The 17,016-nt window shown below is 38.4% G+C and overlaps 1 protein-coding gene across 1 annotated transcript in view; it reads right to left on the reverse strand.

Moving 5' to 3' along the window:
* Positions 1 to 17,016, reverse strand: part of NPEPPS (aminopeptidase puromycin sensitive) — an 84,220-nt gene that overhangs the window by 39,929 nt on the left and 27,275 nt on the right. Inside the window, exon 3 of the mRNA XM_045984803.1 lies at positions 2,851 to 2,928. Within this exon, the coding sequence (XP_045840759.1) occupies positions 2,851 to 2,928 (78 nt within the window). The remainder of the gene's footprint in view (positions 1 to 2,850; positions 2,929 to 17,016) is intronic.

A 17,016-nucleotide genomic window follows, 5' to 3' on the forward strand; every position in this document is an offset into this window, starting at 1 on the left:
CTGAAGTTTCCAATCACCTCAGTTCAAGAAAATGTTCTTCTTTTGGATCTTTAATAACTTTCTCTTCTCATTTTCTCTGTCCTTTCTTTTACTAGATGGATGCTGGCTCTGCTAGACTGGTCCTCAAATTTTCCTACCATCTGTAAGATTCCTCTATTTCATCTTCAAAAACTCCTATCAGGTTTTTCATTACTGTTGTATTATAATTTCTGGAAGTTTTCTTGCTCTAATTCTTTCTGTTTGATAATGATCTGTCCTGTTCTTTTTGTTATTGTTTTTTTTTTTAAGAGAGAGAGAGTGCACAAATGGTAGGAGGAGCAGCAGAGGGCAAGGGAGACAATCTTAAGGATGGAGCCCATGCTCCCTCTCATGACCTTGTTATCATGACCTGAGCAGAAATCAAGAGTTGGACACTTAACCAACTGAGCCACCTAGGCTCCCCTGTCTTGTTATTGTTTCATGAATGTGATATTAAAAATATTTCTAAGGGTATTAATTTGTTTTGTGTGGGTTTTTTTTTTTGAGACTTTCTTTTCCTTTGTCTTTGCTTTTAACAAGTTCCTATATTTCTATTACTGTTAGGCTTTTTACTCTAGTTTTCATAGTAGAAGTTTAATCAAATCTCTGGTAATTGTTGCCACAGTGACTTTGGGTTTGCCATGCTATTTGCTTTGGCCAATGAAATGTGCATGAACATCAAGTATACCACCATCCATGCAGAAGCCTGAAATGTATCTGTGCAGTTTGTCTCTGTTCCCATCCCTGAGCTTCTGCCCTCTGCCATGGGAGAGAACAGCATGCTCCAGATAGTAGCTGCTCACTACCGGTCCTGGAATGAGAAGAGCTGTGAGCTGAGCAGAGCTCTTAAGCAAAGGTGGAGATAGGCTGCAGGAGTCCTCAGGGCCAGGTGTGAGCAGGAAATATTTGTTGTAAGCCACTGAGATTTGCGATCCCACTTGTGGATTAAAATTATGCATATACTTATATATACACACAAGATATTTCTGGAAATATTCACAAGACAATGAAAGTGGAAGGTGTCAAAAAAAAACCAGAAATCCTTAATTTTTATGTTATATTCTTTGGTATCTTTTAATACATGTTTATGGCAAAACATTTATTTTTATAATAATTTCATCCAAGAGGGTGCCTGGGTGGCTCAGTGGGTTAAGCTGCTGCCTTCAGCTCGGGTCATGATCTCAGGGTCCTGGGATCGAGTCCCACATCGGGCTCTCTGCTCAGCGGGGAGCCTGCTTCCCTCTCTTTCTCTCTGCCTGCCTCTCTGCCTACTTGTGATCTCTCTCTGTCAAATAAATAAATAATAAAGTCTTTAAAAAATAATAATAATTTCATCCAAGAAATCCTAGTTAGAAAAAGGCAAAATGAAAGAGCACTGAACCAAAAAATAAAACTCCAATTTAAAATTTTTCTAAAGATCCTATTAAGGCAATATATTATCAGTATAGAAATTATGGAAACCAAAAAAAGGTATAAATAAGAATAAAAACCATCAATTATGTCAAAAACCAGACATATCATTTTATTTGTATCATTTTAGAGATATGATTCATCACCCTGTATATGTAATTTTGTATTCTGTTTTTCAATTTTACATTATAATAAGCACTTCACAATGTTAAGAATTCATTAAGCTCACTTTTAGTTGCTATATATATGCCATCATACTGATGTCATAATTACTCCCTTAGGGTTGAACAAATACATTCATTCTAATTTTTTACTACCTTAAGTAATGTCTCAACAGACATTTCTAGGCATAAAGCATTTCTTGCATTTATGATTTTTCTTTAGGATATATTCCTATTATCAGAATTGCTGGGTCAAAACCATGAACGTGTTTAGGCTTTTGATACATACTGCCAGACTGCCTTCCAAGTACACTGCGTGGATTTACACTCCTACCAGTAATATCAAGGTAGTCACTGATATAAACAGGCAAGAACTGGTATATCAGTAACTGCTGTTTTCATATTTCTCATTACGAGAAAGCCAAATATCTTGTCACATGTTTTAGTCATTTGCATTTTTTTCATACAAATTCCCTCTTACTTTTTAACTTTTTATTTTAATTCCAATTAGTTAACACATGGTTTTGTATTAGTTTCTGGTGTACTATATAGTGATTCAACACTTTCGTACATCATCTGGTGCTCATCATGACAAATGCACTCCACTTGTTGCTTTTCAATTGGTCACTAATCAAAGTCTTAGTGCTTTACCAACTGATTTGTATATAATTTCTTATACTACATTAAGCTCAGAAAGTCTTCCTTTTTCCTTTGTGCTTTTATACCTAATGACAGAATCTAGATGATGATGATGATGATTTTTTAAGGAGGTGCCACACCCAGCGTGGAGCCCAGGGCCACGCTTAAAAACTCATGATCCTGAGACAAGACCTGAGCAGAGAAGAAGAGTGAACACAACCAAGTGAGCCAACCCAGGTACCCCTACCTAATAATAGTGTTTTATTAACAAATCTTTCCTTCCATGCCCTCACTATACTTTTCTACATCAAAATCAACTGTGGGACATTCATCTCAGAGATGTGGCCTCAATTACTGGAAGACAGAGCTGTGTAACTGTATTTTTAGAAAGGTGAGACCGAAAAGGTGAAAAACAATGCATTATATTCTAGGGTAGAATGATCATTAGTTTGGGTCTTTCTTCCTGGTGGCCCAAAAGCTGCAATGAACCTCTTTCAAAAGAGGCTCTGTCTTAATATTTAATTGGCTTAAAATGAGGAAAAAAAGGCATACAACAAATTTCTTTGGAAGAAATAAGTTGTCACTATTCATCATGGGATTTTACAAAAGCCACAACTCTTACCTGTTTGGAGAGTACTAGGAAAAGACAAGGTGACTTTTTCATCTTCATTCTGATAGTTAAATCCTGTAGCATGTATTTCTGGAATGGAAATTAAAAAAAAAACATTAGTTCAAAAATCTGACTGGACTAAAACAAAATCCAGACTGTAGCAACTAATATTTTTCAGGGCAAAATCTCTACTAAAACTAAATATTCTTTTTTTTCTTAAGATTGTATTTATTTATTTGACAAAGGGAGAGAGAGGGAGAGAGCACAAGCAGGGGGAATAGCAGAGGGACAGAGAGAAAGAAGAGGCTCTCCACTGAGCAGGGAGTCCAATGCAGGGCTCCATCCCAGACCCTGGGATCACGACCTGAGCCAAAGGCAGACACTTAACTGACTGAGACACCCAGGCATCCCCCACACTTTTTTCAAGTAAGCTCCAAGACCAACATGGGGCTTCAACTCAAGACCCTGAGATCAAGAGTCCCATGCTCTACCAACTAAGCTAGCCCCTAAAACTAAATATTCTTTTTTTTTTTTTAAAGATTTTATTTATTTATTTGGCAGACAGAGATCACAAGTAGGCAGAGAGGCAGGCAGAGAGAGAGGAAGGGAAGCAGGCTCCCTGCCGAGCAGAGAGCCTGATGCGGGGCTCAATCTCAGGACCCTGGAACCATGACCTGAGCCGAAGGCAGAGGCTTTAACCCACTGAGCCACCCAGGTGCCCCAAAACTAAATATTCTTAATGGAATAAATTAAGTTTCTATTAACAAAAGTGTCATTTCAAACTAACCTATTTCAATCCACATCCTAAATTAAATGTGCTCCTGAAGCACATTTATACATGCTGTATTAATTCACAAAACATTTTTTCCCCATAAAACTTCTATGATACAAGGGAAATAGGGCTACTATTAATTTTCTACCAGATTCCCAGACATGCTTCATTCCCATCTTTTTGCTTTATAAGTTGCAGTTTTACTCATGAACATTTGAAAGACTGAGCAAATTGCCGAGATTTCAGTGTTAAAGCTGTATCAATGAAAGTTCTGTCCCCCAACCAAAGACAGGTAACAATTCCAACTAAAATACAGGTCATCCTTATTTCCAATAAAATTCATTGTTACATTTCACAGAAATAAAGGTGAAAACAGATGTGTGGGTTAAATTAGGCTTTGATTTACTCTCGCAGGAGTGAGAGGACATTGCTTATTTGATACTTCAGAATGCTCCGGGTACACTTCAGGGAAAGAGCTAGCCTTAATACGCAAATGAATAGATGCTCGGCATCCTTAACCATCAGGGAAATGCAAATCAAACCATAAGGAGACACCACTTCACACCCACTTAGATGACTATAATCAAAAACACAGATAATGCTAAGTGTAAGGGAGGATGTAAAGACACTGGTAGGAATGTAGAGGCTGGTAGGAATGCTGAATGGTGCAGCCACTTAGGAAAACAGCCCAGGAAGTTCCTCAAATGATTATTAAATGGACTTATCAGAGGGCCCAGATATCCCACTCTTACTGGGGATATATAAATCCCAGAGAAATAAAAATGTATGTCAAAAACTTATACACAAATGTTCATAGGAGCATTATTCGTAATAGCCCAAAAGTGGAAACAACCCAAATGTCCATCAAACGATGAACAGATAAAATGTGATATACAATGGAATACTGCTTGACAAAGAAAAGGAATACCAAGTGTTGATATATACTACAATATGGATAAACCTTGAAAATATTATATTAAGTGCAAGAAACCAGACAAAAAAGGCCACATATTTATCAGAAATGTTCAGAATAGGCAAATCTATAGAAACAGAAAGTATATTAGTGGTTGCCTAGGGCTGGAAGTTTGAGGTGAAAGGTATTTTCTTTATGGGGTAATGAAAATGATAAAAACTGATCCTGGTGATGGCTACACAACTCTGTGAATATACTAGAAACCATTGAATTGTACACTTCATTTATTTTTTTTTAAGATTTCAGAGAGAGAGACAAATAGCGCATGAGTACATGCATGCATGCAGTGAGAGAGGGAGAGAATCTCAAGCAGACTCCAGGCTAAGCATAGAGCCCAACTTGGGGCTCTGTCTCACAACCCTGACATCATGACCTGAGCCAAAACCAAGAGTCAGACGCTAACCAAAACAGACATCCAGATGCCCTGATTTGTACACTTTTTTAAATAAGATTTTATTTATTTGAGAGAGAGTGCAAGCATGACTAGGGGGAGGGGCAGAGGGGAAGTAGACTCCCTGCTGAGTAGGGAACCCAACTGGAGGCTCAATCCCAGGACCCTGAGATCATGACCTGAGCCAAAGGCAGACATTTAACCAACTGAGCCACCCAGGTGACCCCTGAACTGTATATTTCAAATGAATGAATTTTATGGTATGTGAATTGTATCTCAATGAAACTGTTATTAAGAGAGAAAGGTAGCTTTATTAGTAATGGACTTAAATTTGATATGGGTAACAGTGATTCAGATTTAATAACATTCTATGAGCCAGGCAAGATGCCACAATTCATTTCTTTTTATGAATCACCCTAAGATTGAATTTTCAATGTTTCTAATACAATTATGGTTCAAACATCTTTATAAACCTAATCTTTACAAAACCAATAAGAAACTATAATTTCAGATTTTAAAAGAACTTTAATCAATTATTCCTCATTTTACAGATGAAGAAAATGAGATATCCAAAGTTAATGATTTTCCTAAATTCACACAGCTGGACTAGAATTCAGTTCCCTTCCTATTCCAAAATTCTTTCTACCATCATAAACTAGCTCCTATAAATTTGAAAAGAAACTCATAACTTGGCATATATACAACACTGATGAAATCACAACTGAAACAATGACTTTTACTGGCAAAAACTCACGATTTGCTTTAACTTGATTCTCACATATAGAATCATACTTAAGCCTATAGGGAAGCTAAGAATCACCTTAATGCTTAAGAATGTACTTTTCTGACAAAGATATAAAACAGCATTATGGTCTATGATCAAAGAACTATCTCCATAAAGGATTATTAAAACTAACTTGTTTTTATAAATGCACAAAAGTCCTCAAGTTGGTAATGAAGATAAAAAGCCAAAAGAATAGCAGTTTTTACTTTTTTATTTTTAGAAAAGATTTTATTTATTTGAAAGAGTGAGAGAGAGCACACAGAGGGAGAGTGAGAGAGAGAGAAGCAGACTCCCCACTGAGAGAAAGCCCAATGCAGAACTCAATCCCAGATCATGACCTGAGCAGAAGGCAGATGCTTAACCGACTGAGCCACCCAGAAGCCCCTATTTTTATGTTATTTTATTTATTTAAGTAGATTCCACACCCAATGTGGGGCTTGAACTCATGACCCTGAGATCAAGAGTCACATGTGGGGTGCCTGGGTGGCTCAGTCTGTTAAGTGCCTGACTCCTGATTTTGGCTCAGGTCATGAGATCGAGCCCTGGCCTCGAGCTTCATATTCAGCACAGACTACCCAGGATTCTCTCTCTGCCTCTCCTCCTACTCATGCCCACATGTGTGCTCTCTCTAAATAAATAAATAAATAAAATCTTTAAAACAATATACACCTCACATCCTCCACCAACTGAGTGAGCCAGGTGCCTCAAGAATAGCAGGGTTGTTTTTTTTTTAATATAATTTTTATTTTATTTTTTTTTATTTGAAAGAGACAGAGAGAATGAGAGAGAGGGAGAGAGAGAGAGCATGGGAGGGGAAAGGTCAGACTGAGAAGCAGACGCCCCCCCTGAGCAGGGAGCCTGATGCAGGACTCGATCCTGGGACTCCAGGATCAGGACCTGAGCTGAAGGCAGTCACGTAACCAACTGAGCCACCCAGGAGCCCCATGAGAACAGCAGTTTTTAAATTTAAACAATCAAGTATTGTTACTGCTAGATTCCATTCTAGCACATGATTCCAAATATGCACATCAACTCCATTACATGTATATAAAAAAAGAGTAAAATTTCCTCTAAAATTCTCTCTTAGAAAAGAGGGTAGTAATCATGTATTTCTTTTCTTTTTATTTGAGATAGAGAGACAGCATGTGTGCACACCTGAGCAGGGAGAGGGACAGAGGGGGAGAAAGAGGATCAAGCTGATTCTGGACTAAGCACAGAGACTGTCTTAGGGCTTGATCCCGTGACCAGGAGATCACGACCTGAGCCAAAACCAAGAGTCAGATACTTAATCACCTGAGCCACTCAGGTGCCCCATAATCATATATTTGAATTTCTTAAGTTTCTTGTATTATGGGACACTCTTCCAATTACTTTAAAAAAATTTTTTTTCCAATTTATGTTGAACAACATACTACTTGACAAACATACATTAGACTTTAAAATAACCTTGGTCAATTGTAGCTTGGATATTCTATAAACGGCACAAACCAGAAATACAGAATTTCTCAAACGAGAAATACAGAATCATCCTAACGTCTTCCCTCCATGACTGTCTCTCATTACACATTCCAAATCAGCAAATTCAGTAGCCTATATCTTTAATTCAGATTTTTCAATGCCCCCATCACTGCAGCCCCAGTCGAATGTACCACTATTTCTTTCTAGATCACTATAGTAGCCTCTTAACTAGTCTGTTTCTGTTCTTGCTGCTTTATAAGCTATTCTTCACACAGCAGCCAGGGTAATCTGTTAGATCAAAGACTTTAATGAAGTCCCAAAATATTCAGAATGAAAAGCCAGGTCTCCTTAAGGTTGGTAAATATTTTAGAGAGGACCAAAAGATTTCATTAATATTTACAACTTGTGATTAGGGGCACCTGGCTGACTCAGTTGTTAAGCAGCTGCCTTTGGCTCAAGTCATGATCCCGGGGTCCAGGGACTGAGCTCTGCACCGGGCTCCCTGCTCAGCGGTAAGACTGCTTCTCCCTCTCTCACTCCCCCTGCCTGCGTTCTGTCTTTTGCTGTGTCTCACTCTGTCAAAGAAATAAATAAAAAATCTCAAAAAATTAAAATAAAACTTGTGATTATCGAAAGACACTGTGAAGAAAATGAATTGGCAAATCAAAGATCAAGAGAAAATATTTTACAGAGAACACCTAAAAACTTCTAAAACTCTATGATGAAAGGACAATTTTATTAAAATATGGGCAGAATACTCAAACAATCTCACAAATGGCCTGCAGAGTTTGAGGAACAACAAAGATACTGGCAGCAAAATATGAGTTGTAGTTATTCTGTATCCTTGATAACATTTTTGTTTTTAATCCCTTTAGATTTATCCATTCATATTGGTATGAGGCAGTACATCATTGTGGTTATAATTTGCATTTCCCTGATGACAAACGATGTTGGGCATTTTTTGTTTGGTTTTTGGCCAAATGCAGGCATTCTCCAACTTCAGGGTTTCTACAGCTGCTAAGAACGTTCTTTCCTCAAATATCTACATATTTTATGTCAGTCACTTCTTCAGAGATCTGTTTCATCACCTTGAAGAACAATCCTCACTCCACATCCTCTTATTGTGGTTTTGAGCACTTATCACAACTTTACATATTTGTTACTGTCTGTCTTTCCAAATCAAATATATGTATCTGGAATGTTGATATTTGATTTTGTCCGCTACCTCCAATGCTAGAATGGTTTCTGACATATCAGGTTCAGTCAAATATTAGCAGAATGAATGAATCACTTCAAAAAGCACTACATTAAGTGACAGTGTCATGAAGATCATCAATACTGGCCATATTACATATACTAACGAAATACCACCTTTACTAATGTTATATAAATGGGGACTTATGGCTAGGGATAAAATTCCCAGCTACAACACAGTACACAGATTCAAAAAGGGATCTATCTCAAATACTTTAGAAAATACTGTTCGCTTGGAACTATTAGACTGTTCAAAGAGGAGCGCCTGGGTAGCTCAGTTGGTTAGGTGTCTGCCTTCAACTCAGGTCATGATCTCAGGGTTCTGGGATTGAGCCCTGCATCAGGCTCCCTGTTCAGCGGGAAGTCTGCTTCTCCCTCTGCCCTCAACCCTAACACATGGGCGAGCACATGCCCACTCTCTCTCTCTCAAATAAATAAATATAATCTTCAAAATATATGTATACATATATATATTTTAGGGAATCCCTGGGTAGCTCCATTGGTTAAGCATCTGCCTTGGGCTCCCAGGGTCCTAGGATCAAGTCTCACAACCCCCTTCTTGCTCAATGAGGAGCCTGCTTCTCCCTCTGACTCCCGCTCCCCCTGCTTGTGTGCTCCCTCCTTCACTCTCTGACAAGTAAATAAATATAATCTTTTAAAAAATATATTTTTTAAATGAGAAATATATGATTATTTTAGCAGTCTGAGTCTCTGTTTTCACAGCTATAAAATTAAAATCATTACCTACTTCTTAGTCATTTGAAGATTATACAACAATCTCATGGGGCGCCTGGGTGACTCGGTGGGTTAAGCATCTGCCTTTGGCTCAGGTCATGATCTCAGGGTCCTGAGATCAAGCCCCACATCAGGCTCTCTGCTCAGCGGAGAGCCTGCTTCCTTCTCTCTGCCTGCTTGTGATCTCTCTCTCTCTCTGTCAAATAAATAAATAAAATCGGGGCACCTGGGTGGCTCAGTGGGTTAAAGCCTCTGCCTTCGGCTCAGGTCATGGTCCCAGGGTCCTGGGATCGAGCCCCGCATTGGGCTCTCTGCTCCGCAGGGAGCCTACTTCCCTTCCTCTCTCTCTGCCTGCCTCTCTGCCTAGTTGTGTATTCTCTCTGTCAAATAAATAAAATATTTAAAATAAATAAATAAATAAAATCTTTAAAAAAGAAGATTATCCAACATTCTCTATGTAGAATGCTTAGCACAGTGACTGGTTATGATTATTATAATACTCTTTTCTAGATAATGTATCTAACACAATCCTTTATTAATTCAACGGCAACTAATTCATTATATATGCATCACAAGACTCTTGCTGAAATTACTTATGGATGCTACATTTCAGAAAAAAATATTCTTTTAGGGGTGCCTTGGTGGCTCAGTCAGTTAAGCGTCTGTCTTCAGCTTAGGTCATGATCCCAGCATCCTGGGATCCAGCCCCACATTGGGCTCCTGCTAGGCAGGAAGCCTGCTTCTCCCACTCCCACTCTCCGTGCTTGTGTTCCCTCTCTTACTCTCTCTCTCAAACAAATAAATAAATAAAATCTTTTAAAAAATTATTTTAAATATAATTGGCATTTTTAACTCTATGAATATAAATACATACATTTGGGTATATGCATGTGTGCATATGTTAGTAGTATATCCAACAAAAGCAAAATTTGAATATAACCAAAGTATGTATAAATTTGTGACAAGAAAAATCTTATACTCAAAACCACTGCAAACAGATAAACTTTGATAATAAAAGTTTAATCATGATAATACAGACCTACAAATTTCGTAACAAGATAGACCCATAAATTGAGTTTTAAATATCGTTTTTAGGGGCACCTGGGTGGCTCAGTGGGTTAAGTCGCTGCCTTCGGCTCAGGTCATGATCTCAGGGTCCTGGGATCGAGTCCCGCATCGGGCTCTCTACTCAGCAGGGAGCCTGCTTCCCTCTCTCTCTCTGCCTGCCTCTCTGCCTACTTGTGATCTGTGTCTGTCAAATAAATAAATAAAATCTTTAAAAAAAAAAAATATCGTTTTTAAAAATTAAGATATAATTTTGATTATAAGTAAAAAAAACTTTGTCCTATGTATACACTATGCTATCATTTGTAAGCACACACAAACACTATAGATATGTACATATATAAATATATACAAGTCTGTGAATGCATAGAACATTTGAGGAAGGATACATATGAAACTGGTAACTTTACCTCCTTTATTGAGGGAAGAAAGGAGCCTTAATGTCACTGATACCCTTTAAATTTTTTAAGAGTTTATGTGTTGATTTGACAGAGAGAGACACAGCATGAGAGGGAACACAAGCAGGGGGAGTCGAAGAGGGAGATGCGGGCCTCCCGCGGAGCAAGGAGCCTGATGTGGGGCTCGATCCCAGGACCCTAGTATCAGACCTGAGCTGAAGGCAGACGCTTAACAACTGAGCCACCCAGACGCCCCACCTTTTGAATTTGACATTATCTTTATATTAACTATGAAAACTTTTTAAATGTTAAAAAATCTTTTTTAAAGATACTTCTTTTGAGATCCTGGTCAAATTGTTATAGCAAGCCTATTTATCAAATAAATCAAATGAATATGTATTCCTGCTCTGGGTTTTCCAAGTGTGGTTTATTGGCAAGGTTTACTGACACTCTTGGTTAGGTTTCTACTGTGGAGCTCGATCCCAGGACCACAGGATCATGACCTTAGCTGAAGGCAGATGCTTAACCGAATGAGCCACCCAGGCGCTCCTGCTTTTTATGTCGTAAAAGACCTTTATCGGGGTGCCTGGGTGGCTCAATGGGTTAAAGCCTCTGCCTTCGGCTCAGATCATGATCCCAGGGTCCTGGGATCGAGCCCCACATCAGGCTCTCTGCCCGGCGGGGAGCCTGCTTCCTCCTCTTTCTCTGCCTGCCTCTCTGCCTACTTGTGATCTCTGTCAAATAAATAAATAAAATCTTAAAAAAAAAAAAAAAAAAGACCTTTATCCAGGGATGCCTGGGTGGCTCAGTTGGTTAAGTGTCTGCCTTCAGTTCAGTCATAATCTCAGGGTTCTGGTATTGAGTCCCGTATTGGGACTCAATTTATGAAACAAAAACAGAGACCTGCTGTCAAAAGATTCATACTTAACAGTACAAAATGTATTCTTCAAACATAAAAGAGAATGATTCCAGAAGGACTGCTGGAATGAAGAACAATAAAAATAGCAAATATTTGGTAAAGCTAAATAAACATTATACTATATAACACAATAGTAACATCTTGTGACTTAAAAAAAATAATAAAAATAGGGGCCCCTGGGTGGCTCAGTCAGTTAAGCAACTGCCTTCAGCTCAGATCATGATCCTGGGGTCCTGGGATCGAGACCCATGTTGGGCTCTTTGCTCAGGGGGAAGTCTACTTCTCCTTTTCCCTTTCCCTCTGCTCTTCACCCCATTCATGCCCCCCTCAAATAAATGAAATCTTGAAAAAATAAAAACAAATAAAATAAAATACAAAAATAATAAAATATATAGAAGAAAATTAAACTATCACACAATGACAGCATGTAAATCCGATGGAGATACATGGAGATTACATGCTCCTAAGATATCTGTAGTATCCAGGAGAGTTGTAAAATGATCAAGTGACACTGGATTTTCTGAAGTCAGAGATGGCTGTTGTAATTCTTAGGATACTGACATAAACCCAAAACAACAACAACAACAAAAAATAGCTTAAAGCACTTCTAATTAAGGGGCGCCTGGGTGGCTCAGTCAGATAAGGATCAGACTCATGATCTTAGGGTTGTGAGACTAAGCCCCACATTAAGCTCTGTGCTGGGTGTTGAGCCTGCTTAAGACTCTCTCTCTCTGGGCACCCGGGTGGCTCAGTGTGTTGGGCCTCTGCCTTTGGCTCAGGTCATGATCTCAGGTCCTGGGATGGAGGCCTGCATCGGGCTCTCTCCTCAGCGGGAAGCCTGCTTCCCCCTTTCTCTCTGCCTACCTCTCTGCCTACTTGTGATCTCTCTCTCTGTCAGGTGGACAAATAAAATCTTTAAGGAACAAAAAAAAAGATTCTCTCTCTCCCCCCCTCTGCCCCACCCTTCCTCTCCCTCTCTAAAAAAACAAAAACAAAAAAACAAAAAAAAAACCCATAAACATAAAACAAAAAACCTTTATAATTGAAAGACTGAGAAAGCATATAAAATATAGCAGATTTAAAGACAGGCAACAGCAATTATATTGTATGTAAATGGATCAGATGCTTTATTTAGAAGACAAAGATTTCCAGATTAGAACTAAAAGTAAAAAGAGTACAATGAGCTGTTTACATGAGCTATTCCTACAACATAATAATTCAGAGAGGTTAAAGGTAAAGAATTTGAAAAAATGTGACATGCAAACACTAACCAATAACTCATAAAACAAAAAGGAAAAAAATCAGTAAAAATAAAGATTTAAACAGAATTAACAAACTTGACTTAGTAAGGCGTATGTATTACATATGTAAACATTACATCCAACAATTATAAAATCACACTCTTTTCAAGCACACACAAGCATTTAAAAAATGACCATATCTTAGGCCATAAAGCAAAAGCAAGTCTTAAATCCCAAATGACTGAAATCATATACAGGTATATCTCATTTTATCGTGCTTCACAGATAATGTGTTTTCTTTACAAATTGAAGATTTGTGGCAACCCTGTGTCGAACAGGTCTACCGGTGCCACTTTCCCCAAAAGCATTTGCTCATTTCACATTTCTGTATCACATTTTGATAATTCCCAAAGTATTTCTGAACTTCTTCATTATCATTTTATTTGTTACAGTGATCTCTGACGTTACCATGGTAATTGTTTTGGGATACCATGAACTGTGCCCATATAAGACTACAAACTTTATAAATGTTGTATATGTTCTGAATGCAGATGTGATGTAAATAGCAAAAGAACTAGAAGAGGGTCCTGAAGATATGACTGAACTACTATAATCTCATGACTAAATGTGAACAGTTGAAGAGTTACTTTTTATGGGTAAGCAAAGAAAGTGGTTTCTTGAGATAGAATCTATTCCTGGTGAAGACACCTTGAAGACTGTTGAAATAACAATAAAGATTTAGAATATTACATAGACTTCACTGATAAAGCAACAACAGGATTTGTGAGGAATGACTCCAATTTTGAAAGAAGTTCTATTCTGGGTAAAATGCTATCAAACAGTATCACCAGCTACAAAGAAAGTATTCATAAAAGGAAGAGTCAACTGATGCAGCAAACTTAACTGTTCTCTTATTTTAAGATAATACAACAGCTAGGGTGCCTGGGTGGCTCAGTCTGGTTAAGGGTCCAACTCTTTATTTCAGCTCAGATCAGGATCTCAGGGTCATAAGATTAGGCCCCACATCAGACTTCATGCTCACTGTGGCCTCTGCTTGAGATTCTCTCTCCCTTTCTCCCTCTGCCCCTCCCACTGCTCACATTCTCTCTAAATAAAATCAGTAAAATCTTTAAACTAGAAAAGCTCCAGGTACATCTACTAAATAGTCCCTAGATCAGAAATCAGAAAATATTCTTAACTGAATGATAAAGATATTGTATGTCAAAAAATGTGGAAGCAGATCAGTAGTTGCCTGGAAATGGGGAAGAACAAGAAGAATGAATCCCAAAGGGGAATAAGGAAACATTGTGGGGGTGATGGATATGTTCATTACACTCATATACTGTGTATTTGTGCATAACCTTATGGAAACTTAACTATTTATCAGAATCTTTCATTATCATTCAAATCCAACTAAAGTGAAAGTGAAAGAATGCAAGTATGTACAATTACAAACCTCATGTTTTTTTTAATCTCTGACTGGTACTAGAAAGGAATAAAAGGGTTGACTAACAGTATCTTTTGTTCCTTCTAATGCAAGGATATATTCAATCTGATGTCAGTTTGAACTAACTGTATTTACAAATTAGTTATTTTAAAATGCATGCATTTTGCATAAAAAGCAGTTTCATAGATAAACTCAGAAATCCCAGTAAGATCAGGAATTAGAAATTTAAGATTTTAATCTTTAAAACTGCATCAAAAATAAGAGTACTGTTAAATTTTTAACACATCATATTATCTGTTATAGATATGGTTATCAAATATCCTTCCTAAAAATGTGCATCATTTTACATGTCCAAACAAGAATATCAGACTGTGTTCTGCTTTCCATGAACCTTTTATTAATAGGGTTGAATATCTTTTCATAAACTTATTGGCCTTTTGCTTTTTTTGTTAACAATTGTGTATTTGCAGTATTTTTGTCCACTTTTATGTTGCTTTGAACATACATTTTATATATTGTAGATATACAATAAAATGCTCAAATAAAACCAGTATTTTTCATTTCTTAGATTAGAATAGAAAGATTGATAATAATGTTCAGTGTAACGGTAGTATAGACTGATAAAAACACCCCTATAAATAGCAATATACAGATATAAATAGTCTCATACTTTCTTTTCTTTTTCTCCCCCCCCCCCCCGTCTTTTTTTTGAGAGGGAAAGAAAGCACGCAGCACTGTCGGGGAAGGGGCAGAAGGAGAGGGAGAGATTTTTTTTTTAAGATTTTATTAATTTATTTGATAAGACAGAGATCACAAGTAGGCAGAGAAGCAGGCAGAGAGAGAGGAGGAAGCAGGCTCCCTGCCAAGCAGAGAGCCCGATGCGGGGCTCAATCCCAGGACCCCGAGATCATGACCTGAGCCTAAGGCAGAGGCTTTAAGCCACTGAGCCACCCAGGCGCCCTGAGGGAGAGATTCTTAAGCAGGCTTCATGCCCAGGGCAGAGCCCAACACATGGTTCAATCTGGCGAACCTGATCAAGGCCTGACCCAAAAATCAAGGATTGAATGCTCAACAGACTGAACCACCCAGACATCCCATGAATAGTCTTGATGGGCATGTAAAATGATGCAACCTTTTAGGAAGGATATTTGATAATAGTATCTACAGCAAAAAATTTAATCTACGTTAAAAATTTAAAACAGTACTCACTTTTGACGCAATTTATAACTCTACTCTCACTGGTGCACAAAAGATGTCCTTTGCACTACTGTTCACAACAGTCAAATAAGAGGATGATGTGTGTTAAGAAATGGCTTTAGAAGGGGTGCCTGGATGGCTCAGTCGCTAAGTGTCTGCCTTCAGCTCAGATCACGATTTCAGGGTCCTGGGATGGAGCCCCGCATCAGGCTCCTTGCTTAGCAGAGAGCCTGCTTCTCCCTCTCCTTCTGCTGCTCCCCCTGCTTGTGCCTTCTCTGTGTTTGTCTCTCTCTCTCTCTCTCTCTCATATCAAATAAATAAATTAATTAATTAAATCTTTTTAAAAAATGGCTTTAGGGCAGTGCCTGGCTAACTCAATGGGAGAGTATGTAACCCTTTCCCACTCAGGGTCATGAGTTCAAGCCCCAGGTTTGGGTTAGAGATTACTAAAAAAATAAATAAACTTAAATGTCTGAAGGAAAGGAAGAAGGGAAGGAGGGAAGGCTTTAGGCATGCCTGGCTGGCCCAGTCAGGACAGCATGTGACTCCTGATCTTGAGGTCATGAGTTCAAGACCAACCCTGACCACAGAGCCTACAAGAAAGAAAGAAAGAGAGGGAGGGAGGGAGGGAAAGAGGGGAAAAAATAAAGAAAGAGAAAAAAGAAAGGGAAAGGAAATAAAAGGAAAGGAAAGAAAGAAATGGCTTTGTAAAATGACAGTCTTTATGAGAAAGTTCGGAGTATACGGTCTAAAAAAGTGAATACCACATTAGGTTAAAGGAGCAAGTTGCAAAATATTGTATATCACAATCTCACTTCTGCAATTAAAGGGAAAAATTTGCATGTATGAAAGAATTCATATCAGATTATTAACAGTGGCTACTTCTGGGACTGGAGGGGTAGGTGGTACAATGAAGGCAGGGGAAAAAAGGACTTTTTTTTTTAAGATTTTTATTTATTTATTTGACATACAGAAATCACAAGTAGGCAGAGAGGCAGGCAGAGAGAGAGGAAGGGAAGCAGGCTCCCTGCTGAGCAGAGAGCCCGACTCGGGGCTCGATCCCAGGACCCGGGGACCATGACCTGAGCCGAAGGCAGAAGCTTTAACCCACTGAGCCACCCAGGTGCCCCGAAAAAGGGACTTTTTTTTTTTTTTAAAGATTTTATTTATTTATTTGACAGAGAGATCACAAGTAGACAGAGAGGCAGGCAGAGAGAGAGAGAGAGAGAGGGAAGCAGGCTCCCTGCTGAGCAGAGAGCCCGATGTGGGACTCGATCCCAGGACCCTGAGATCATGACCTGAGCCGGAGGCAGCGGCTTAACCCACTGAGCCACCCAGGTGCCCCGAAAAAAGGACTTCTTAGCTTATATTCTATACTGTTTGATTTTATGACAACAAACATATATTTCTTTTGTACTTAAAAAAAAATAAGCAAAACAATATATTAAATACCATGCAATGAAGATAACCTGTAACTGTTTTATAATTCCTCACATTTTAAAAAGAATTCCTATAAAATGTTTACAGAAGTATTTTAAGCTTTA

This window comes from Meles meles, chromosome 18 (assembly GCF_922984935.1).
Source record: "Meles meles chromosome 18, mMelMel3.1 paternal haplotype, whole genome shotgun sequence".
In the NCBI taxonomy this organism is placed as follows: domain Eukaryota; kingdom Metazoa; phylum Chordata; class Mammalia; order Carnivora; family Mustelidae; genus Meles; species Meles meles.